The 25472-nt window shown below is 38.4% G+C and overlaps 1 protein-coding gene across 1 annotated transcript; it reads left to right on the top strand.

Annotated features, from left to right (window-relative positions):
* The first annotated feature begins 148 nt into the window (after positions 1-148).
* Positions 149-25472, top strand: LOC103511691 (serine-enriched protein). The gene is made up of 8 exons (XM_026825294.1): positions 149-410; positions 6286-6513; positions 7122-7264; positions 19977-20075; positions 20119-20276; positions 22520-22651; positions 23905-24087; positions 24703-25472. Coding segments are annotated over exons 1-8 (1113 nt in total). The 5' UTR covers positions 149-408; the 3' UTR covers positions 24871-25472.

Genomic DNA, 25472 nt, shown 5'->3' with positions numbered 1-25472 from the left:
GAGGGAGGAAATCCGAAAAATTTTGCGCAAGTATGAAAATATCGTTCACAAGAAGAGAAAAGAGAATGAAAACCTTTTTTTCTTCCTCCCCCATTAAGCACTTTCTGTTTTATCAGGAGAGGCATTACACCAGACCTAGAAAACGAAGAGCTTTCTCATTTTCACTTTCTCTGTTGTCATTCATATCACAAAAAAGTTGTTGCTTTCTATTCCATAAAAATAAAACTTTCTTAGAAAAGTAGTTCCAAATTATTTAATCTAAAATTAATTTTCATGGTTCAATTTTTCCGTAATTTAGAAATAAAAAGTAGTGCAGCCATTTTCCAAGTTACAGATTAGACAGGAAATTATTTACTTGGAAGAAATAACTATCCTGTTTACAGTAACTTGGACATGCATGTGTAAACCATGTAAGTACTCGTAGCTGTTTTTCTGAGCTTATGAATATTTTAAAAAGTTCGACCCCTCTTTTTCGGGTGAATAAAATTCAGTTACGAACAGAGGTACATATTTATAATATTTTCAATATCATAGTTACATACGTGTTTATGATTTTCTATGTATCTTGTTCGTTTTCTGGTAATATTTCAAAACACCTGTTACCCAACTTTTAGTAGGTACCTAGAGCATACAAAGTAGTATTACATTTACATAATATGTACCTGTAATGGATAGGTACCTACTTCAAATATAAATACCTACATACATTGTGTTCATGTCACGATAGAGGTACCTACATAGGTATTTACATATGTAGTAATAAAATAATATCTATAGGAAATTATTTCTATTGTCCTTTCTGAAAAAGATGGGACAAAGGCAAAAATTTATGTCATATTAAATTTGATATTGTATGAAACCTATCACATTAGAAATGCCATAAAGGAAGGTAAATCTGTTTTCAATAGCCAAATTGAGAGTACCTAATAATAATTTTGAATTGATTTTGCCTCAAACGCCGCGTGTGAACGAACCCTAATAACTTGTTGTAAACTTGCCTTTTATTTACATACCTAGTAATAAAATAATATCTATAGGAAATTATTTCTATTGTCCTTTCTGAAAAAGATGGGACAAAGGCAAAAATTTATGTCATATTAAATAATTGAATATGACAAATTGGCAACACTGTATCAGTTAGTCATGAAGCATTCAAGTTAGCTGGACATTCAGAATGTACGAAGTTTAAAAATGAGAAGTTCTACGATACATTTTATAGTTACATACAGTGTGTTCATAAAGTCTCCCACTTTAATGGAGCAGTTGCAAATGGGTAAAAATTATAAATAAATGGTCGATTCCTATGTAAAAAGTTGGGAAAAATTCAAATCTGAGGTCGCCTCAAACGCCGCGTGTGAACGAACCCTAATAACTTGTTGTAAACTTGCCTTTCCACGCATGCGCAATGTTCTTCTAAAGGAACACATATGGCATATGGCAACCCTGAAGATGATTGTTAAGCATTCAAGTAGCTGGAAGTTCAGAATTCACGAAGTTTAAAAATGAGAAGTTTTACGATACATTTTAAAGTTACATACTTCTACATAGACGTATTATGTATTTTTATACAGTGTGTCCTTAAAGTTTCCCGCCTTAATTTTTGAATAGGTGAATATTTTTTATATTTAAAAGATGAGTGTTTCACCGCCGTTTTTATTTCGTAGCAATGAAACAACTGCTACATTAGACGCATGTGGTCTGTGTCGTAGCATGCCCATCTCATAGTATGCCTCTCATCAGATGGGCGAGAAGAGACACCATACTTCCCATATAGGTGCTGGGTCAACACGATTTGTGCTTCAAATAAGTCTCGCTAATTGTTCATATTGAAATTCAGATCCGAAAATGAAATTTCAAAACATTGATTTTCACCCCCGGAGGCCATCCTGAAAAAGTTCCTGAATTTGTATGAAGCCTATGAAATTTGTATAAAGGCCCGTATAACAAATTTATGTTTCACATACTTCCCATTTAGGTGCTGGGTCAACACGAGAACACCAGAAAGTGTTGACTCAGCACCTGAATGGGCAGTAATTAATCAAAATAATTGATAAGAAACTAAAAAAATCGTGATTTTATTATTGAACGAATCAAGAAACATCGAATTTGTATAAAGCCTATGAAAAACTAGAAGTAAAATAGGCCCGTATAACAAATTTATGTTTCTATATGTTACAAATTTATGTTTCACATACTGCCCATTCAGGTGCTGAGTCAACACTTTCTGGTGTTCTCGTGTTGACCCAGCACCTAAATGGGAAGTATGTGAAACATAAATTTGTAACATATAGAAACATAAATTTGTTATACGGGCCTATTTTACTTCTAGTTTTTCATAGGCTTTATACAAATTCAGGAACTTTTTCAGGATGGCCTCCGGGGGTGAAAATCAATGTTTTGAAATTTCATTTTCGGATCTGAATTTCAATATGAACAATTAGCGAGACTTTTGAAGCACAAATCGTGTTGACCCAGCACCTAAATGGGAAGTATGGTGTCTCTTCTCGCCCATCTGATGAGAGGCATACTACGAGATGGGCATACTACGACACAGACCACATGCGTCTAATGTACCAGTTGTTTCATTGCTACGAAATAAAAACGGCGGTGAAACACTCATCTTTTAATTATAATAAATAAATAAAATAAATAAATGTCTTTCTTTGTGTTACTATATCACAACTTTGGTGCTCACTGCAGCATTGTAGGATTTTTCCAAATACATATATCCCTAGTTTTTGGGGGATTTTTTTCACATTTTCTCACACAAATGAGCCCTGATCTTGAAATTTGTCGCGACGACCTATGAACTCAAAGCGAAAAAGTTTTAGATAACACTTCAGTCGATAATTTAAGACCGGTTTCAACGTCACCTATGTTAGGCTACGCCGAGCAAGGCCAACAAATGGATGGGTGACTTAAACCTTATATTGAGAATAAAGGGAGAACGAGCTCTAGTCTTGATTTTAATATATCATTACATGAAAGTAAAATCAAATCAATGATAAAAATAAACTGAATATTAAACAAATTAGGTAGGTACATATGTACCTAGGTACTGATTTTCTTTAACCACTAACCACGCGATCGAATAAACCACGGGCTAAAAAATTCCCGGAGGGACGGCCCAGCTTGTTAAAGAGTTTTGGATGAGAGGCTTTAGTATTTTATTTTCTTTCAATCCAGCTTGGAGCTTAAAGGATTTGGCTTTTCGAAAAACATTCTCCCCCTTCTCTGTTAAAGCTTCCCATAGAACGAAATATGAGATAGATTCTTGCCAAAACCAAGCTCTCTATAATGTAAGGTTAAGTCGTAGAAGGTACAGGACAGTTAGCCACATACCTATCTCCTTTTGCGTTCCTTCTTAGCCCGTCTTTCCTTTATTATTACGATAGTAATAAAAAAGGTATAGTGGACGGGCTATTGTATTCGCTTCGGTGTCGTCTGTCTGTGTGTCTCTCTGATCCCATACATAGAAGGACTTATCCAAACCTGATCGACCTATATATCAAATTAAAGGTCTTTTTACCAGGAAAACGAAAGTGATGGTGCAAATTTTGTCCAGAAAACCAAAAAGCATAAAAAAAAAACCTAGTTTTTGGGGGATTTTTTTCACATTTTCTCACACAAATGAGCCCTGATCTTGAAATTTGTCGCGACGACCTATGAACTCAAAGCGAAAAAGTTTTAGATAACACTTCAGTCGATAATTTAAGACCGGTTTCAACGTCACCTATGTTAGGCTACGCCGAGCAAGGCCAACAAATGGATGGGTGACTTAAACCTTATATTGAGAATAAAGGGAGAACGAGCTCTAGTCTTGATTTTAATATATCATTACATGAAAGTAAAATCAAATCAATGATAAAAATAAACTGAATATTAAACAAATTAGGTAGGTACATATGTACCTAGGTACTGATTTTCTTTAACCACTAACCACGCGATCGAATAAACCACGGGCTAAAAAATTCCCGGAGGGACGGCCCAGCTTGTTAAAGAGTTTTGGATGAGAGGCTTTAGTATTTTATTTTCTTTCAATCCAGCTTGGAGCTTAAAGGATTTGGCTTTTCGAAAAACATTCTCCCCCTTCTCTGTTAAAGCTTCCCATAGAACGAAATATGAGATAGATTCTTGCCAAAACCAAGCTCTCTATAATGTAAGGTTAAGTCGTAGAAACATGGGTACACATTTATGTTATTTTTTGTGGAAAAAGAACAAAATAAAAAGAAGAAGAAAAACAGGGGAGATGGGAATCGAATTTATCATCCTTAATAAATTTTCATATGAATATAGGTAGATCGTAGTTCAATTTGATGCATAATCCTTCATTTTCTAAATCCGTTAATGAAGTCGTGATTTTCTATGATTCCCTTTCAATTATTGCAATTTGTAACTCACTTGCGATTTGCTCCCCTTTATTTTGCGATTCACACTGACATTAGTTCGCTTTATCTCTCGTTCTTTTTCAGAGTTTTTCACAAAATGCTATACTCGGCCCCGAGTCCACAGAGGAAGAAAGATCCCCCACCTAAAGAAAACAAACTGCGCCTATTTCTCAAGCGAAGCAGCGAGCCTCTTCTCAACTTACAAAACGAAGCCAAACCACAAATTACCGGTATTTTTTAAATCGATTTATTTCGGGATCTAGAATTCGTAGAAGAAAAAGAAAAATTCCGTTGGTCCTCATTTTTCCTGCTCTATGACTTTGAAACATCACCCAAGTACAACGTCACCTATGTTAGGCTACGCCGAGCAAGGCCAACAAATGGATGGGTGACTTAAACCTTATATTGAGAATAAAGGGAGAACGAGCTCTAGTCTTGATTTTAATATATCATTACATGAAAGTAAAATCAAATCAATGATAAAAATAAACTGAATATTAAACAAATTAGGTAGGTACATATGTAGGTACTGATTTTCTTTAACCACTAACCACGCGATCGAATAAACCACGGGCTAAAAAATTCCCGGAGGGACGGCCCAGCTTGTTAAAGAGTTTTGGATGAGAGGCTTTAGTATTTTATTTTCTTTCAATCCAGCTTGGAGCTTAAAGGATTTGGCTTTTCGAAAAACATTCTCCCCCTTCTCTGTTAAAGCTTCCCATAGAACGAAATATGAGATAGATTCTTGCCAAAACCAAGCTCTCTATAATGTAAGGTTAAGTCGTAGAAACATGGGTACACATTTATGTTATTTTTTGTGGAAAAAGAACAAAATAAAAAGAAGAAGAAAAACAGGGGAGATGGGAATCGAATTTATTATCCTTAATAAATTTTCATATGAATATAGGTAGATCGTAGTTCAATTTGTATGAACGCCGAGTAATTATTTAAGTATGCAATGTGCTACATCCTTAGGGTGCCTGGTTGTACCTTGGCCCCCAAAATCACTTTTTGATTTTTTTAATTTTTTCTATTAATGTTATTGGATTATATAAAAAAAAATATTCACCTATTCAAAAAAAGGCGGGAAACTTTAAGGACACACTGTATAAAAATACATAATACGTCTATGTAGAAGTATGTAACTATAAAATGTATCGTAAAACTTCTCATTTTTAAACTTCGTGAATTCTGAACTTCCAGCTACTTGAATGCTTAACAATCATCTTCAGGGTTGCCATATGCCATATGTGTTCCTTTAAATTAGGGATGTAAATGAGTTGCAAATATATCGATAAATCGATATATCGATATATCGGCCCCTCAAATATATCGATATAACAATCATTTTCAGGGTTGCCATATGCGTTCCTTTAAATGAGGAACCAACTTATTTTTGACATTGTACTATCTTTTTCAGAGAGTACAACATAAATAATTTCTCATTTATAATAATTATGATGTTATAACTACAAAGTACAAAATAAATTATGTTTTGTGTACAAATATTAATATGTAGTGCTTAGTTTGAAGGGGTTAAGAGGTTTAGAACACAAGACATCTACCATATTGTTGTACATTGGCAATTCATGTGAATTCGAAAGATGTATGTTCTCTTTGCTATACCAATACAAAATACAATATCTAGTAGCTACAGTTTTATCTATGAGCTATGAGCCAAAGGTTTTGTGTTTTTTCTCCATTTCTACTTTTCCTAATGTAGCATTTTCCAGGGGTTTGTTTTTTTCCAAAGGATACTTTTCCAAAGGATCATCTTGACAACTTTATCCTACACTATAAATACAAATACCTAGGACCTTAATTTTGTGAGGCAGGAGGCAATAGGCTGTTGTATGCTTAAAATAAAAAGAAATTCTTCTGCCCTTTCTTGTTCCAGGAACCCCGAGATCAAGCTGGAGGGAGAGGCCAGCACCTGCCTCCCCTCAACATCTTCCGCCCTGGGTGGGGACGAGTCTGATTTGAACATCTTTGAAAACAAGCCGGGCCTGGCTGAAGACATGAAATTCCTGGCGTCCATGCCTGAGCTGTGTGACGTCACATTCCTGGTGGGGGATACTAGGGAACCGGTGTGCGCGGTCAAAGCCGTCCTGGCAGCTCGGAGCAGGTGAGGGTATCTGATTTGAACATCTTTGAAAACAAGCCAGGCCTGGCTGAAGACATGAAATTCCTGGCGTCCATGCCTGAACTGTGTGACGTCACATTCCTGGTGGGGGATACTAGGGAACCGGTGTGCGCGGTCAAAGCCGTCCTGGCAGCTCGGAGCAGGTGAGGGTTCGAGACCCGGTCCTCGAATAAAAAAAATGCCCACTTCTGTGACCGAGTGGTTAAGACCGCGTTTTACGAAGTCGGAGTTGCCTTAAATTCTGGATTGGACTCGGTATAAGTATACATAGCTCAATCCTAGATTGATCTCAATTCTGATTTCGTAAACCCCGCTCTGAAAGCATTAACTCTCGTGGAGGTTCTGAGTTCGAATACCGGCCGGGGTGGGAATTTTCTGACCAAACTTTTCCACTCCCGTGTAGGCATGGTTGTAGAAATGCCTTGAAGTAGGTAATGGAAATATTTCGATGCATAATCCTTTATTTTCCAAATCCGTTAATGAAGTCGTGATTTTCTATGATTCCCTTTCAATTATTGCGATTTGTAAGCTCCGCTTTATTTTGCGATTCGCACTGACATTAATTCGCTTTATCTCTCGTTCTTTTTCAGAGTTTTTCACAAAATGCTATACTCGGCCCCGAGTCCACAGAGGAAAAAAGATCCCCCACCTAAAGAAAACAAACTGCGCCTATTTCTCAAGCGAAGCAGCGAGCCTCTTCTCAACTTACAAAACGAAGCCAAACTTTTTCAAGGTTTTCTCCCTAATGGGAGGTAATAAACTCAGCTAAACCAAGCGAAACACAAATGGGAGGGAAAAGACAGGGAAAGTAGTCGACTCCCTCGCGGCTCATACATTAAGGTGCCCCCTACTTTTACCAGGGTACATTAAGGCCCCCCCCATTTTTGCCAGGGTATATTAAAGTGCTTTGCCCTATACCTTTTAGTCAAGGGGGATCCCGTCCTTTTTAACAAGTAGACTGTGAAATCCTTTTATTACTGTCCTAAGTTGAGTAAGCTCTCCTCTGGTCCCAAATTATTTTACGCCTCACAACACAGAATGGTACGTTTCATCTTCACTCAATTAAACCTCATAGCTATAGCTTAGTTAGTTTGGACAATAGCGCGCCTGCCTTGTAATCCTAGGTTGCGGGTTTGATTCCCGCCCGGGGCGAACTTCATCCTAAACAGATGAGATTCGTTTCCGGAACGTCTGACTTCTATCCTTTCCTTCTCCCTCCACTTTTGAGACGATTAAGACCGTAGCAGTTACAGTTCCCTCTATCAAATCTCTTGGGGGAAAAACGCACACCAGTCAGTGCACGGCGAAAACCCTAGGACAAACAGACAGACATACAAACTTAAAGCAAAATCATCAAGTGAAAACTATCTTTGTTAGTTCAGTAATCGAAGGTTTAGTCATTCGAACCCAGGCCTGCTTCTCATTATAATATTATGGGACGATGAGAAATGAGAAGGAACAATAATTCCCATTGAGAACTGAAAAAAGGTCAATGGGTAGATTTATTCATATTGAAGCGAATGGACTTTTTTTTGCAGTGAAGTGATTGTAAATTTCATTTAGGGTAGCTGTCTAGACAGTTAGTAATCCTAGGTTGCGGGTTTGATTCCCGCCCGGGGCGAACTTCATCCTAAACAGATGAGATTCGTTTCCGGAACGTCTGACTTCTATCCTTTCCTTCTCCCTCCACTTTTGAGACGATTAAGACCTTAGCAGTTACAGTTCCCTCTATCAAACCTCTTGAGAAAAAACGCACACCAGTCAGTGCACGGCGAAAACCCTAGGACAAACAAACAGAGGTCGTAGAAACATGGGTACACACACATTTATGTTATTAATTTTTTTGTGGAAAAATAATAAAATACAAAAAGAAGAAGAAGAAGAAAAACAGGGGAGATGGGAATCGAATTTATCATCCTTAATAAATTTTCATATGAATATAGGTAGATCGTAGTTCAGTTTGTATGAACGCCGAGTAATTATTTAAGTATGCAATGTGCTACACAATAAAAATTAGTGGAGATGACAGTTCTACTTTTACTTTTCATAGTAGCAGTCCAAGCAAATTTGAACGACCTGACCACACAGTGAACCCAGACAATACACCATCCTGAAACAATGTGCTACACAATAAAAATTAGTGGAGATGTCAGTGTTCTACTTTTAATTTTTATAGTAGCAGTCCAAGCAAATTTGAACGACCTGACCACACAGTGAACCCAGACAATACACCATCCTGAAAGTTATATCTTCAGGACTTGAAAGTCCTGCTTACAAAATGAACTTTTACCGGGGCACTGTATTTCAGAGCAGTAAAAGTCGCAATGAAAATTTATTAGCATGATAAAATTTTAAATTAGCAACCAAGCTAAAGCCCTCTGCCACCACCCCTACCCTCTCTCCCCAAGCCCCTCAACCTAATACAGGGGTTCCCAAAGTGGGGGGGGGAAACGAGTTATGGGGCGTGACTTTTAGTTAAAAATATTACAGTTATTCAACTATGTACATATATCTTTTCGTCAGAAGCACCACCGTCCACCCGCCGCGCCGCAGGAGACGATCGCAAATAATAGGCCTTTTTTTAAGCGATTTAACACTACGAACAGTAGGTAGGTAGGTCGTTTCCGCCGTTTTTTTAACAGCGAAGGTCTTTGCGTCCTCAAATCGAAGAGAGGAGGATAGGTGTGAAGAAAGCCAAAACGAGACAGGGGGCGTGACTTTTAGTTGAAAATATTGCAGTTATTCAACTATGTACATACATATATCTTTTCGTCAGAAGCACCACCGTCCACCCGCCGCGCCGCAGGAGACGATCGCAAATAATAGGCCTTTTTTTTAAGCGATTTAACACTACGAACAGTAGGTAGGTCGTTTCCGCCGTTTTTTTAACAGCGAAGGTCTTTGCGTCCTCAAATCGAAGAGAGGAGGATAGGTGTGAAGAAAGCCAGCCGTTCCGAGAACGAAAATTATCTGTTTGGTACAAAGTTCACCCAGGCGGGATTTGAACCCACGATATACCTTTATTTTTCATATTCACATACATAGGTATGTAGGTAGGTAGGTACAATGTACTGAGAGCGGGCTTTCCTTTTGATAGATGAGGGCAGAGGGCGTATTACAGTTTGGAGACCCCTGCCCTGATGTAATATATTTTATAGTCGACTCCCTCGCGGCTCATACATTAGGGTGCCCCCTACTTTACCAGGGTATATTAAAGCCCCCCCCTCCCCCATTTTTTGCCAGGGTATAGTAAAGTGCTTTGCCCTACACCTTTTAGTCAAGGGGGATCCCGTCCTTTTTAACAAGTAGACTGTGAAATGCTTTTATTACTGTCCTAAGTTGAGTAAGCTCTCCTCTGGTCCCAAATTATTTTACGCCTCACAACACAGAATGGTACGTTTCATCTTCACTCAATTAAACCTCATAGCTATAGCTTAGTTAGTTTGGACAATAGCGCGCCTGCCTTGCAAACCTAGGTTGCGGGTTTGATTCCCGCCCGGGGCGAACTTTATCCTGAACAGATGAGGTTCGTTTTCGGAACGTCTGACTTCTATCCTTTCCTTCTCCCTCCACTTTTGAGACGATTAAGACCGTAGCAGTTACAGTTCCCTCTATCAAATCTCTTGGGGGAAAAACGCACACCAGTCAGTGCACGGCGAAAACCCTAGGACAAACAGACAGACATACAAACTTAAAGCAAAATCATCAAGTGAAAACTGAAAAACGCACACCAGTCAGTGCACGGCGAAAACCCTAGGACAAACAGACAGACATTCACTCTTAAAGCAAAATCGTCAAGTGAAAACTATCTTTGTTAGTTCAGTAATCGAGGGTTTAGTCATTCGAACCCAGGCCTGCTTCTCATTATAATATTATGGGACGATGGGAAATGAGAAGGAACAATAATTCCCATTGAGAACTGAAAAAAGGTCAATGGAAGTGGATTTATTCATATTGAAGCGAATGGACTTTTTTTTGCAGTGAAGTGATTGTAAATTTCATTTAGGGTAGCTGTCTAGACAGTTAGTATAAAATGAAACTTGTAGAACAATGGGAACGAACCTACAGCAGAATACCTATACCTACACAAAATGAGAAAAAATATCCCTATGTCTAGAGACAGGTAGCTTAGCTAAAGGCTTAGTATAAAATGAAACTTGTAGAACAATGGGAACGAACCTACAGCAGAATACCTATACCTACACAAAATGAGAAAAAATATCCCTATACCTATTTCCCAGGGATTTTATAATATGGCCTGGATTTTTAGAAAGAAAAAAAAAGGATGAAATGACCTACGAGTATCTCAGTAAACTTTTCTATAACAGTATCTAGATGAAGTTACGTCTACTGTTCCCTCTATTGCACATCACCCAACAAAAACAGTCTCAATGTCTAACTAACAGATAACAGTAGAGAATAAGAAACTTTTCTATAAATTTACCACTCCTACCTATTGATATGGAACTCCAAGAAGTTACGAAGTTTTCGATAATAATGAAATGAGTAGTTTTACTTACTATGACACAAAGAGAAATTGAATAATAAATAATACCTAATTAGACTTATATTAGAGGGGAATAGGGGAAAGACACGTTCTCCGAATACAAAGTGGATATGGTGTTCAAAAAGAGGAAATTTTCGGTAAAAAGGGGAAGAGAAGTTGAGAGACATTTTGAAAGCTGGGAGTGGAGACGACAAGTCGGAGAGAAAGCATGATGAGATTGAAATATTGTTAACAATTATTCTATTGTTAGACACGTCGAATAATAAATGTAAGTAACTCTCTGGGATTGAATTAAGGAGCGCGGTAGCGCTCCGCCCCGCCAAGTCAAGAAAGTTTGATACAAAATAGCTGTTCGAGAAAATTCTCCCCAGCTTTCGAGTTCTCCGGAATTCTGTGAAGATGAATTTTTTAAGCACCAATTTTCCCATGATCGAATTCTGCGAACTTTGAGCCCTGAGTTATTTGTTGTGCTGTCAAAAATCACAATTGATGTATGGGAAGGAAGTAACATATTGTGATGAAATGACCTACGAGTATCTCAGTAGGTAGGTATCTGCCTTATATTATTTTAACAATGTAGAAAACTTTTCTATATGATGAAATGACCTACGAGTATCTCAGTAGGTAGGTATCTGCCTTATATTATTTTAACAATGTAGAAAACTTTTCTATAACAGTATCTAGGTGAAGTTACGTCTACTGTTCCCTCTACTGCACATCACCCAACAAAAACAGTCTCAACGTCTAACTATCAGCAGATAACAGTAGAGAATAAGAAACTTTTCTATAAAGTTAACACTCCTACCTATTGATATGGAGCTCCAAGAAGTTACGAAGTTTTCAATAATAATGAAATGAGTAGTTTTACTTACTATGACACAAAGAGAAATTGAATGATAAATAATAATTAGACTTATATTAGAGGGGAATAGGGGAAAGACACGTTCTCCGAATACAAAGTGGATATGGTGTTCAAAATGAGGAAATTTTCGGTAAAAAGGGGAAGAGAAGTTGAGAGACATTTTGAAAGCTGAGAGTGGAGACGACAAGTCGGAGAGAAAGCATGATGAGATTGAAATATTGTTAACAATTATTCTATTGTTAGACACGTCGAATAATAAATGTAAGTAACTCTCTGGGATTGAATACAAAATAGCTGTTCGAGAAAATTCTCCCCAGCTTTCGAATTCTCCGGAATCCTGTGAAGATGAATTTTTTAAGCACCAATTTTCCCGTGATCGAATTCTGCGAACTTTGAGCCCTGAGTTATTTGTTGTGCTGTCAAAAATCACAATTGATGTATGGGAAGGAAGTAACATATTGCCGGAATCCTGTGAAGATGAATTTTTTAAGCACCAATTTTCCCGTGCTCGAATTCTGCGAACTTTGAGCCCTGAGTTATTTGTTGTGCTGTCAAAAATCACAATTGATGTATGGGAAGGAAGTAACATATTGTTGGACAGATAGGAGAAAGCCAGCCGTTCCGAGAACAAACCTTATTCATTCAGGATAATATCCGCCTCGGGCGGGAATCGAACCCGCGGCCTAGCGCTTACAAGGCAGACGCGCTACCAACCAAGCTAATTAAGCTGGCTTAAACTAAGTTTAAACTCAGATTGCGATACTAGTGAGAAAATTTTGTATGAACGCCATAAAACTGTCATTAAGTAGGCAATGTGCCACACATTTTTCATAAGCACCTCAAATTATCTTTTTCAAGGTTTTCTCCCTAATGGGAGGTAATAAACTCAGCTAAATTGCGATACTAGTGAGAAAATTTTGTATGAACGCCGTAAAACTGTCATTAAATAGGCAATGTGCCACACATTTTTCATAAGCACCTCAAATTATCTTTTTCTTTTTCAAGGTTTTCTCCCTAATGGGAGGTAATAAACTCAGCTAAACCAAGCGAAACACAAATGGGAGGGAAAAGACAGGGAAAGTCTTTTTATCTAACGACCTTTGGCATAAATGTTCAGAGTTTTTTTTTTTACCTCAATGTGCCCTTAATTTCCCCCAACGATTTTTTCATATATATAAATACATAGGTATATACCTACTTACCTACCCATGTACATAGAAGTCAGGCCAATATTCAGGATTTCAGCGAGGAGGGCCAACAGTGGCTTATCGGGGGAGGGGGCGATGATCCAAATCAGAGTTCAACAATCTAGGGAAAGTCTTTTATTTAACGACCTTTGGCAAGAATGCTCTCAGTGTTTTTTGTACGTCAATGTGCCCTTAATTTCCCCCAGCAATTTTTTTATATATAGATACATAGGTATATAGGTGCCTACTTACCTACCCATGTACATATAATTCAGGCCAATATTCAGGATTTCAGCGAGGAGGGCCAACAGTGGCTTATCGGGGGAGGGGGCGATGATCCAAATCAGAGTTCAACAATCGTGAAAGAAGGATGGCCTAAGTACGACCCTGGTATATGTAAAGCTCTTTATTTATCATACGAAGCAGGACAATGCCGTATTGATTGCGCTGGCTTTTCATGTTGACTTCCTTTTAATAACAATGTAATTGTAATTGTTCCTTTGATGTGTTACATCAATGGCTGTTACCTCACGTGGTTGTGATGTAGATTTTAACGATAAAATCAATGTTCATTCCTATGTTAATTGAAATTCCCACTTAGGAATGAATTTATTGTTTGATGTTGTTAACCTAACTTTGTGTTAGCCCTGAATCCTGAATGTCCCTGAGTAACAAGTCTGAGTTTATGATTTTTTACAAGTCTTTTTTTTTAACTCTCATACCTATGTACCTACTTAATGTACTAGAAAACGAATTAGTAATCTTATTTGCAACCATTACCTACCTCAATTTCAGCCCCAATACCAACCCGCAAACTATAATAATTATCTACATAATTCCCTCCATTCGCAGCATTTATTTGTTTGAACCGTCTAGGTACGACTCTGGTATATAGCTCTTTTTTTATCATACGAAGCAGGACAATGCCGTATTGATTGCGCTGGCTTTTTATGTTCAATTCCTTTTAATAACAATGTAATTGTAATTGTTCCTTTGATGTGTTACATCAATGGCTGTTACCTCATGTGGTTGTGATGTAGATTTTAACAATAAAATCAATGTTCATTTCCATGTTAATTGAAATTCCCACCTAGGAATGAGTTTATTGTTTGATGTTGTTAACCTAACTTTGTGTTAACCTGTTAGTCCTGAATCCTGAATGTCCCTGAGTAACAAGTCTGAGTTTTATGTTTATGATTTTTTACAAGTCTTTTTTTTTAACTCTCATACCTATGTAGTATGTACCATTGTACCTACTTAATGTACTAGAAAACGAATTAGTAATCCTATTTGCAACCATTACCTACCTCAATTTCAGCCCCAATACCAACCCCGCAAACTATAATAATTATCTACATAATTCCCTCCATTCGCAGCATTTATTTGTTTGAACCCAGTAAATGTATTTACACGTAAAACCAAGTTGAAAGTGAAAGCACATACCTATCCTACAAGCTACTGTGATAGCTGTTTGAACAATACTTGTGTTGCGTGATTTCATCAATCCCTCAGACACGTTCCAGTGTTTACACCTACGAGGACTGTTTTTCCATCACCCGAAAAGAAACGTGAAAACAGAAACGTGACCAAAATGGAAAAACCTACGTGACATTGAGAGTTTTTGAATTGGAAAAAAGAGAAAAAGTTTTTGAATAGGAACCTACCTGCCTAGGGACACCTACCCACACGTAATACCCTGTAGGTGTCTGTGTACCCCTTATTTTCAACCCATTTACTAGTAATTTTAAATTTTGAACGTTAAGCCCCCATTGTATTTTTAGGTGTCCCCCTGAATTTCGTCATTTACCATTATTGTGCCCCCATAACATTGAGAGTTTTTGAATTATTGGAAAAAAGAGAAAAAGTTTTTAAATAGGAACCTACCTGCCTAGGGACACCTACCCACTCGATGGTATATGGTATTAGTAAACTCAGTGGGTTTTATAGTGGCTAGCGTGGTGGACTTCGGATCTGAAGATTGGTGGTTCGAGCCCAAGTTATAAAGTTTAGCGAGGTTCTCATTAATTTTTACTAAGGATGCCTTTCCATTTTGGTCACCTATGTATCTTACTCCTCCTTTTAAACTTAAATCTTGGTCTGTGAGAAGAAGGTAAGTACCTATTTGTCCAATATCTCTAAAAAGTGTGACGATTGGAACAAATTCAATTCAAAATTTATTGTATTGTAGAAAAAAAAAATGAAATCAATAATGTGCAAAGGTTCCAAATCTTAGATAAAAAATATTTGCTAAGCAATAACTATGTTTCAAAATCAAGATCTTGTTTTTGCCGTCACTGCTGCAAAGAAACTTGTAGAAAGTCAGAAGTGTTTGGTTGAGTTAGGGCCGTATTTCGGAGGGGGGCAACCCTTGAGCTATTTTTTGCTCCTACATAGTTATAGCCGTGTGCAAAAAGCATTGCCCTAATTTTTGGAGCATCCCTCCAATAAGTCATTGTTCGGATTATTGGGCCCCCTCGCTGGAATCCTGAATACGTGCCTGGTTTGATTAATCCAAATTTCACAAATACCTAATCAAATTTAACAGTCTGAAATACCTATTTTCTTCTTTCTTCCTATCTTTCACTAGATGTTACTGTTCACTTATATGTAAAGCTCTTTATTTATCATACGAAGCAGGACAATGCCGTATTGATTGCGCTGGCTTTTTATGTTGACTTCCTTTTAATAACAATGTAATTGTAATTGTTCCTTTGATGTGTTACATCAATGGCTGTTACCTCACGTGTTTGTGATGTAGATTTTAACGATAAAATCAATGTTCATTCCTATGTTAATTGAAATTCCCACCTAGGAATGAATTTATTGTTTGATGTTGTTAACCTAACTTTGTGTTAACCTGTTAGCAGTGTTAGCCTTGAATCCTGAATGTCCCTGAATAACAAGTCTGAGTTTATGATTTTTTACAAGTCTTTTTTTTTTTAACTCTCATACCTATGTACCTACTTAATGTACTAGAAAACGAATTAGTAATCTTATTTGCAACCATTACCTACCTCAATTTCAGCCCCAATACCAACCCGCAAACTATAATAATTATCTACATAATTCCCTCCATTCGCAGCATTTATTTGTTTGAACCCAGTAAATGTATTTACACGTAAAACCCTGTAGGTGATGTCTGTGTACCTCTTATTTTCAACCCATTTACCAGTAATTTTAAATTTTGAACGTTAAGCCCCCATTGTATTTTTAGGTGTCCCCCTGAATTTCGTCATTTACCATTATTGTGCCCCCATAACCTGATGTTTTACTTATTTTATATACCTTGATTGCCTGTCTTTCCCAAATTGTAAACTCCTATTCACGCTTTAAGGGTGCGTTTCACTAACTTCGGCAACTACAGCCATCCCAATGTACTGTATCGGATCATACCTACTGCAATTTTCGCAAGATTGTACTCACCAACCTTCATAAGTAAATCAGTTTTTCTGGTTGAATACTTAGATAGTCTATTGTTTACCGTTGACAATTCAATGAAATAAGTTCACATTTACATGTATGTAGGAAATGTAGGAACCAATGCCTCTATTGCCTCTACTCTTTTTCATTTACCACACAAACTTTTACGTTGTGAAAGGTACCTACCTACATGATTAGCAACACGCACCCTTGAAAATTGAAATATTAAACCTTCCAATTTCCGAAACCTCAAAAACCACTCCTGTTGAAGGTCAAACCAGACGCAAGTTTGACTCTCAAAAGTTTTTCACTCCCCAGAGATTGACATTTTTAATTGAATATCGATCAACCTACCTAACTGGAGTATATACTTTTTTACCCGAATGGTTTTCTGTTTTTGTGCTGCACTTGGTGTTGATTTGTCTTTGTGTTGGGTTTGTTTTTTGTGTTTTAGCGAGGTATCCCATATGTTAACCTATACTTCCTTATTATACCTGCGAAATTTCGAAGTTCTAGCTTTACCGGAAGGGGTAGAAAAAACGGTTCAAAAATCGCTTATTTTACGACTGACTGACTCACTGACTCACTCATCAAAATTATGAGGCACTTCCCGATGTCCTAGAAACTTGAAATTTTTTTTGGCATTTTGTTAGTTTTCCTAATTCCGAGTAGTTTCGCCTGCTTTAGTTTTAGATTAGTTGAATATCTTCGATCATATTGAAATAATTCTTCTTTCTCTATTTGCCTTCTTTCGAAATATTAAAAAAAAAAAAACACTTTTAAAAAAAAGTAAAAAAGCTTTAAAAAAGGGCATGCAAATGACACTTGACACTTCGACTGTTCTCCCGCATGCCTGCACGTCGCTTTTTTTGGAGAAAAACGGAATTAACCGCTTTTTAGCGGTTTTCACAAAACAGTTAGAGATATCGAAAAAGTTATGAGAGTAGACCCCCCCAAAACCATACCTAAAACGCCCCAATTAGTAATTTTTATGAACATCGGAACAACGGTCAGCGGTATTTTCCTGTATTTTTACAGTTAACAGTATTTCGACCGCTTTTTTAATCTAATTCCGAGTAGTTTAGTCTGCCTGCTTTAGCTTTAGATTAGTTGAGTAATTATGATCGATCATTTTTAAATAATTCTTCTTTCTCTATTTGAGTATTTGCCTTCTTCCTAGCCATACTTACATCGACTAAATTTTCCGACTAAAGTAAAATACATTACTTTTTTAATTATGGAGGTATGAATACTGTATAGGGTAAGGAAAGTAAAAATCACATTTAACAGGTGTATGGTATGGAATGGGTGCCAATACCACTTCAACTTCAAATTTGGCCCTTTGGCGAATTTGGCTTTTTTTTATCCTCATTCTTCAAAAATTCAAACTACATATATGTAAAAATACATAAAATAAATACATATCTATCTCAGCAAAATATTCCAACAAAAAAAAAATAGGTACTTTCAAAAAAGCTTTAAAAAAGAGCATGCAAATGACACTTCGACTGTTCTCCCGCATGCCTGCACGTCGCTTTTTTGGAGAAAATAATGTGTCACAAACAATAAATAAATTAGAAAAAACTTTTGCATGTCGAAAAATATTTCTAAGCACCCGAGAGAACGTCTCTGGGAAATGTGTGTTACAGGGTTTGTCCAAAGAGTAGGTCTTTTTGAAAAACGCGACAGCAAAAAATCTGGTCTGCCAGTCTAGTTAGCATTTGTTAGTAGTGCGCTGCATCAGTCGAAAAATATTTCTAAGCACCCGAGAGAACGTCTCTGGGAAATGTGTCTTACAGGGTTCGTCCAAAGAGTAGGTCTTTTTGAAAAACGCGACAGCAAAAAATCTGGTCTGCCAGTCTAGTTAGCATTTGTTAGTAGTGCGCTGCATCGTAAGCGCTAGGCCGCGGGCTCGATTCTCGCCCGGGGCGGATTTTATCCTGAACGGATGATGTTCGTTCTCGGAATGGCTGGCTTTCTCTTATCCTGTCTTCCTACTCTCTTCGATTTCGGGACGATAAAACCCTATCAGTTACAGTTTCCTCTATGAAAACTCTATTCTTCAGACGAACCCTGTATTTCATAAACCTAAGCCAGGATATGTTCTTATTGCGGCGGATATTACTGCTTCTGACATGAGAGTAATAGCGGGTAGGAGAGGGGGTGTGTGTTTTGCTGTCAACAGTATAGGGTGCCGTCGAAACGTCGAACCGACAAAAAATGTCTTAAGGTGTGTCCACACATAGTCCAACGGCCGTCGATCGATATCGACTGAACCGTCCACACTGCCTAGACAACATAGATTCATCTCGTCGATCGACGGCCGGTCGACTATATGTTTGGACACCTTAATGCACTTTTTACTTTTTTTAAAGTGTCTATTATGTACTTTTTGCATGCAAAGCGGAAGGTCCCAACGAGTGAATACACGAGTGACCCGATCGACTAGCATCAATGCATGGTCGAACATCATGGCCGCTCCAACACTTGCGGCTCGCTTGTGGTAGCATCATTTCAATTTGTGCTGTTCTCCAGCCAAGCTTGTAGATTTGCGCAAGCATGTAGGCTCGACGTTGAGCAGATTTCGTGTAATCGCGATATTATGGCTTATTGCATGCGTTTGTGAAAAAGAAGGGCGCCACATTTCGCTTTAGATTTAGTTAAAATTTAAACCCAGGAGAAAAAAAAATCTGGTGTGAACATCACACGACTTCCTTATCCTATTGAATGATGCTTATTTGAGTGTTCTTTTACCCTAACTTTTACAATATCTCTAACTCTGGTGTGAACATCACACGACTTTCCTTATCCTATTGAATGATGCTTATTTGAGTGTTCTTTTACCCTAACTTTTGGGTACACAGTTGTTAGGTAAGAACGTGTTTTTTTTTTTGAACTGAAAATACCCTGAAATGAATGTAAAGTTCCATTTGATGCTTACTTAGCTACCTTATTGAAAGCAGGAAAGCTGCTCTAGCAGTAGGCCATTATTACTATTACCTTCAGTATTCAAATTTTCAAATTTTCATTATTGAGGACAAAATTCAATGCCTCGGCTCGGCTGGGATTGAACAAGCCCTCCTGATTACCTTTTTAACCTCTCCCTAATTGAATACTCTTCTTTAAACAAATCTGGGAGATTTAGCTTAATTAATTTCTCACTGAGGTAAAAAAAAGATTGATTACTTCAAAGGTAAGGATTCATTTCTCAATGAAACATGCATGATTAGGTTGATTACTTGATTAGGGATTTGTTTTTCTTAGTGTCAAAAGATTAAGGAAAAAGACATTTAAATAGGTATTTAAAATTATCTCACTTCAAAGAGCATTTTAACTTTTACATCTCTACTATGAGAGATTTAAAAGAATTAAAGAAATTTAATTCTATTATCCCCTCTGAAGAAGAAGAAGAAGAAGAAACTCATGGCAAATTTTATTATTCATAAATCAAATCTGTTATCTTGTCCAGGTGTAATGAACGCGGCAGACTACTACGGTCTGGACGAGCTCAGGAAGGCTTGCTCCGGCTTCGTCCAGTGTTGTATCAATGTGGACACGGTGTGTGCCCGCAAATTTTATTATTCATAAATCAAATCTGTTATCTTGTCCAGGTGTAATGAATGCGGCAGACTACTACGGTCTGGACGAGCTCAGGAAGGCTTGCTCCGGCTTCGTCCAGTGTTGTATCAATGTGGACACGGTGTGTGCCCTTCTAGCCTCAGCTGAGCGGTACATTCAGTACAAGTGTACCAAGAGCTTAGTCCAGAAGGTAAGTGGCCCAGAAAAACGTTTTTTTTTTTTCGTAGGACGCTACGTCTAGGACCCGGGGAAATCCGAAGAGACGCAGAGCTCCCGCGTTACAAACACCGAGGTGAATCTATCGCGGCAGTGCCCCTTGTACTAGAAGAAAAAACTCATGGCAAATTTTATTATTCATAAATCAAATCTGTTATCTTGTCCAGGTGTAATGAACGCGGCAGACTACTACGGTCTGGACGAGCTCAGGAAGGCTTGCTCCGGCTTCGTCCAGTGTTGTATCAATGTGGACACGGTGTGTGCCCTTCTAGCCTCAGCTGAGCGGTACATTCAGTACAAGTGTACCAAGAGCTTAGTCCAGAAGGTAAGTGGCCCAGAAATACGTCTTTTTTTCGTAGGACGCTACGTCTAGGACCCGGGGAAATCCGAAGAGACGCAGAGCTCCCGCGTTACAAACACCGAGGTGAATCTATCGCGGCAGTGCCCCTTGTACTGAGAAAACAGATGGCCCCTTTTCAAACACAAAAGCTCTAGGCTCCCATCCTCTAGGGCTGTTTGCCCCTAATCCCCTATACGCCAAAGCCTCGGAGTGGGATTTTTACTTTCTATTATTATGTATGGACTATGGAATTAAGTATGACCGAATGATAGTGAGGTCTACGTTTTAACTCGACAGTTTTGCATTTTGTTTGGATGTTTGTTCGTCTTTTTTTCGTAGGACGCTATGTCTAGGACCCGGGGAAATCCGAAGAGACGCAGAGCTCCCGCGTTACAAACACCGAGGTGAATCTATCGCGGCAGTGCCCCTTGTACTGAGAAAACGGATGGCCCCTCTTCAAACACAAAAGCTCTAGGCTCCCATCCTCTAGGGCTGTTTGCCTCTATACGCGAAAAGCTCTAGGCTCCCATCCTCTAGGGCTGTTTGCCCCTATACGCCAAAGCCTCGGAGTGGGATTTTTACTTTCTATTATTGTGTATGGACTATGGAATTAAGTATGACCGAATGATAGTGAGGTCTACGTTTTAACTCGACAGTTTTGCATTTTGTTTGGATGTTTGTTTCTATACGCGAAAGCCTCGGAGTGGGATTTTTACTTTCTATTATTGTGTATTGAATTAAGTATGACCGAATGATAGTGAGGTCTACGTTTTAACTCGACAGTTTTGCATTTTGTTTGGATGTTTGTTCCGACATAACTCGCGATTGTCTGGTCCGATTTTGATGAAATTTGGTACATAAGTTTATTAAAGTCAAGGCCCGTTGATCCTTGAAATTTGGTCAAAAATAAAGATTTATAGTATATTAATTTTCAAGTGTCTACTGTTTCCATCCTTAAATAGTGTATAAATAACCTAGTTTCCATCCTTGCGGCATAGAGAGGTCTATCATAAAAACAACCCTATCCCCCCATCACAACTTTATAAGATAAAAAGGAAGCTGAATATTACGGCATGGAAGATATAAAAGCTGGAGAAACAAGAACGTTTTGCTACAGAGTGGACGTTTATTGTTGAAGAGCTTTGAAAAGCTCGGAGAAAGCTCTCATTCAAACATCAGAGGGATTACATCAATGTTAAATACGCCCACTATGCTTTTGTTTTCGAAAGATAAACCCGACAAAAATAGAAGTTTCAAAGATAAGTTTGAGCTGTTGTCCTCGATCGTATCTACTGAAAGACTATGGTTGAATTTTTCTTCGAAAAGGGAGAGGGGAAAATGAGGTTGTTCCCATTGAGGGCTTTTTATGAAAAAGGAATAGGTGTCTATAATAAAGTCGCCCCGCCAAGTCAAAAAAGTTTGACCGCGCTACTAGAGATATTATACGCGACAGGGAAAGTATAGATACTTGTAAAAAAAGTGCATTAGGTATGTATGATTTTCTCCATCTGTGGCACAAGCTCCGGCTTTTACGGATGGGTATACCTACCATTTGTTGAATATTTATTTATATTGAGAGATTTGTACCGAATACTAATAAATGGACACTTCATAAATAAAGCAATAAATACAAGTACTCGTATGTATGATTTTCCCCATCCGTGGCACAAGCTCCGGCTTTTACGGATGGGTATACCATTTGTTGAATATTTATTTATATTGAGAGATTTGTACCGAATAACAAATAAATGGAAACTTCTTAAATAAATAAAACACAAGAAAGAAAGAAACCACTGTTGTAAAGAACCTTGATATAAAAATGGCCTACTTTGCAAAGTTCTTTATCTAAAGAATTCTATTATTTACTTCCCCAACAGGTATTAGAATTTGTGGACGAGCATGGGAATGAAGTTCTCAATTTAGGATCCTTCACATTGCTTCCTCAACATGTTGTTAGACTGATCTTGGCTCGAGATGAACTTCGGGCCGACGAATTTACTAAATTTCAAGTAAGTATCTACAATGTAGAATGTAGATATTCTACATAAGCATCTACTATCAACTCCACGAAAAAACTTGCATACCTACTCGTATGTACCTACCTAGTACCTAATATACCTACGTCCTACCAACTAAATTTAGTTACCACTAAAAACTGGCGATTTGGCTTCTTGAAATCGTCAGGAAATAAACTTGTCAGATTGATATGTCCGATAGATATTATTTACTTCCCCAACAGGTATTAGAATTCGTGGACGAGCATGGGAATGAAGTTCTCAATTTAGGATCCTTCACATTGCTTCCTCAACATGTTGTCAGACTGATCTTGGCTCGAGATGAACTTCGGGCCGACGAATTTACTAAATTTCAAGTAAGTATCTACAATGTAGATATTCTACATGAGCATTTACTATCCACTCCACGAAAAAAAAAACCTGCATACCTACCTAATAACTACGTCCTACCAACTAAATTTAGTTACTACTAAAAACTGGCGATTTGGCTTCTTGAAATCGTCAGGAAATAAACTTGTCAGATTGATATGTCCGATAGACTCTTTTGGTCAGACACTCCATAAGCAGAAAAAATGGGTAGGTAGGTAGGTATACTATCGAACTATCGTACATCAAGTGCGAAGTGCTTTGTGGATTTTCCTCTTATTTTATTGGATAGAAGTCAGCTCCCATGGCGTAGTGGTCACTGCGCTCGCCTTGCACGCGGGAGACCCGGGTTCGATTCCCGGCGGGGTCAAGTTGGCGTAGTGGTCACTGCACTCGCCTTGCACGCGGGAGACCCGGGTTCGATTCCCGGCGGGGTCAAGAAATTTGTATCTGCAAGTGATTGATTCCGTGACTGGCTGTTGCGGGGCCCACTCAGCCTCGTGAGGAAAATGAGTAGCTATGACATAGAAATGCGCATAGCGACCCTGCATACCTACCTAATACCTACGTCCTACTAACTAAATTTAGTTACCACTAAAAACTGGCGATTTGGCTTCTTGAAATCGTCAGGAAATAAACTTGTCAGATTGATATGTCCGATAGACTCTTTTGGTCAGATCACTCCATATGCAGAAAAAATGGGTAGGTAGGTATACTATCGTACATCAAGTGCGAAGTGCTTTGTGGATTTTCCTCTTATTTTATTGGATAGATCATTAGATGTACGTATATTTGAACATTTTCTGGCTCTAAATCCATTTTGAGAGGTTGTTCTGTATGAGGTTCCACTGGTAATTTTTTTTGTGAACTTTTCTTTCCAGGCTGCTCTCATGTGGAGCAAGAAGTACTGTGATAACAACTCCAACATTACCCTCAAGGAGACCATAGGCAACTTCATCGAGTACATTCAGTTCCACAAGATCCCGGCCAATGTACTCATGAGGGAGGTTCATCCCCTGGGTCTGGTCCCGTACAACATCATCATGACGGCCCTAGCATATCAGGTGCGTCCCATTTTCATATCATGCTCTCGATAAAAAGACCAAAAACACCCAATTTTCAAAGAAATATTCCACATAAACGAGCAAAAACTACTTTATGCACTAATGGGTTAAGACGTTCTAAAGCTGTGTCCACACATAGTCGACGGCCGTCGAGCGACGTCGACTGAAACCGTCCATACTGCCTCGACAACATAGATTCACCTCATCGATCTATGTCGATCGACGACCATCGACTACGTGTGGAGTCCTCAGTAGGGTGGACACAGCTTGACACTAAGGATGGTAGGTCGTTCGCGCCTCTTTGTTTCTTTCATAGGGTATAAGTCGCTTTTTGGCTACAATTTTGGAGACAAAATACCCCCCACAGTCCCCACACCCTCGATACCGTTTGAGTCAGTGCCGTTTCTCAGTGTTTGATATAAAACCCAGTGTCGATGTTTTCTGACAGGCAGACCCAACAAGCGTAGAACCTTTCAAGCTTAAGGTTTAAGTCGCTTTTTGGCTACAATTTTGGAGACAAAATACCCCCCACAGTCCCCACACCCTCGATACCGTTTAAGTCAGTGCCGTTTCTCAGTGTTTGATATAAAACCCAGTGTCGATGTTTTCTGACAGGCAGACCCAACAAGCGTAGAACCTTTCAAGCTGAGTCTCAATCGACGCCGATCCCAGCAGGGGCGGTCCATGAGCGTCCAGAGCAGCACAGATCCGTACGGGAGCAACACAACACTAAGCAGCACAGGATCCAGCGATGAAACGCACCCCCGACATTCTTCCAACTAGTCCGGCCCTGGTTCAGGTATTATTGACAATAACACCACAAGACCCTGAATAAAAACTGCCTTACGCCGCGCGCGATTTACGCTCAACTGCCAGGACAGAGAGAGAGAGATTTAGGACATTTCGGATAGAATATGAGATATGAACTCGTACAAGGGTATTTTTGTCCTCAATAGCCTAATATCAATGACCAAAATCCTCACAGGAGTAACATTGACCTTTCAACACAGTTTTAAAATGAGATATTTAAAAGCCCAAATGTAAATCATGCCACACACCACAGTACAGTTTTGGTTGAGCTCCTTTGCCTGGTAGTTGAGAACGTAAAGAAGACGGTTCAAGACGAATTCGTGAATTTGAGTTCATACGGTTTGTTGATCTGATCAACAAATTGTTGAATTGTTAGTTATTAAGTCACCAAGAGTTCTTGTATTCAGAGAAGCGAATTTTAAGAACTTGTGTAGGTACGTCAAATTATTTATTGATACTTTGATGATACACACCACCTACTTATTTGACAGAAGTATTTAAGGTGAAATTTTCGGGTCGTCTTGAATGGGGTATTTTTATCTACGAACATTGTTATTAAATCATTTTCGCGTGTT

The sequence above is a fragment of the Diaphorina citri genome, unplaced genomic scaffold (genome assembly GCF_000475195.1).
Source record: "Diaphorina citri unplaced genomic scaffold, Diaci psyllid genome assembly version 1.1 scaffold34, whole genome shotgun sequence".
NCBI classification, from domain to species: domain Eukaryota; kingdom Metazoa; phylum Arthropoda; class Insecta; order Hemiptera; family Psyllidae; genus Diaphorina; species Diaphorina citri.
This window is presented reverse-complemented; position numbering and strand designations above follow the sequence as displayed.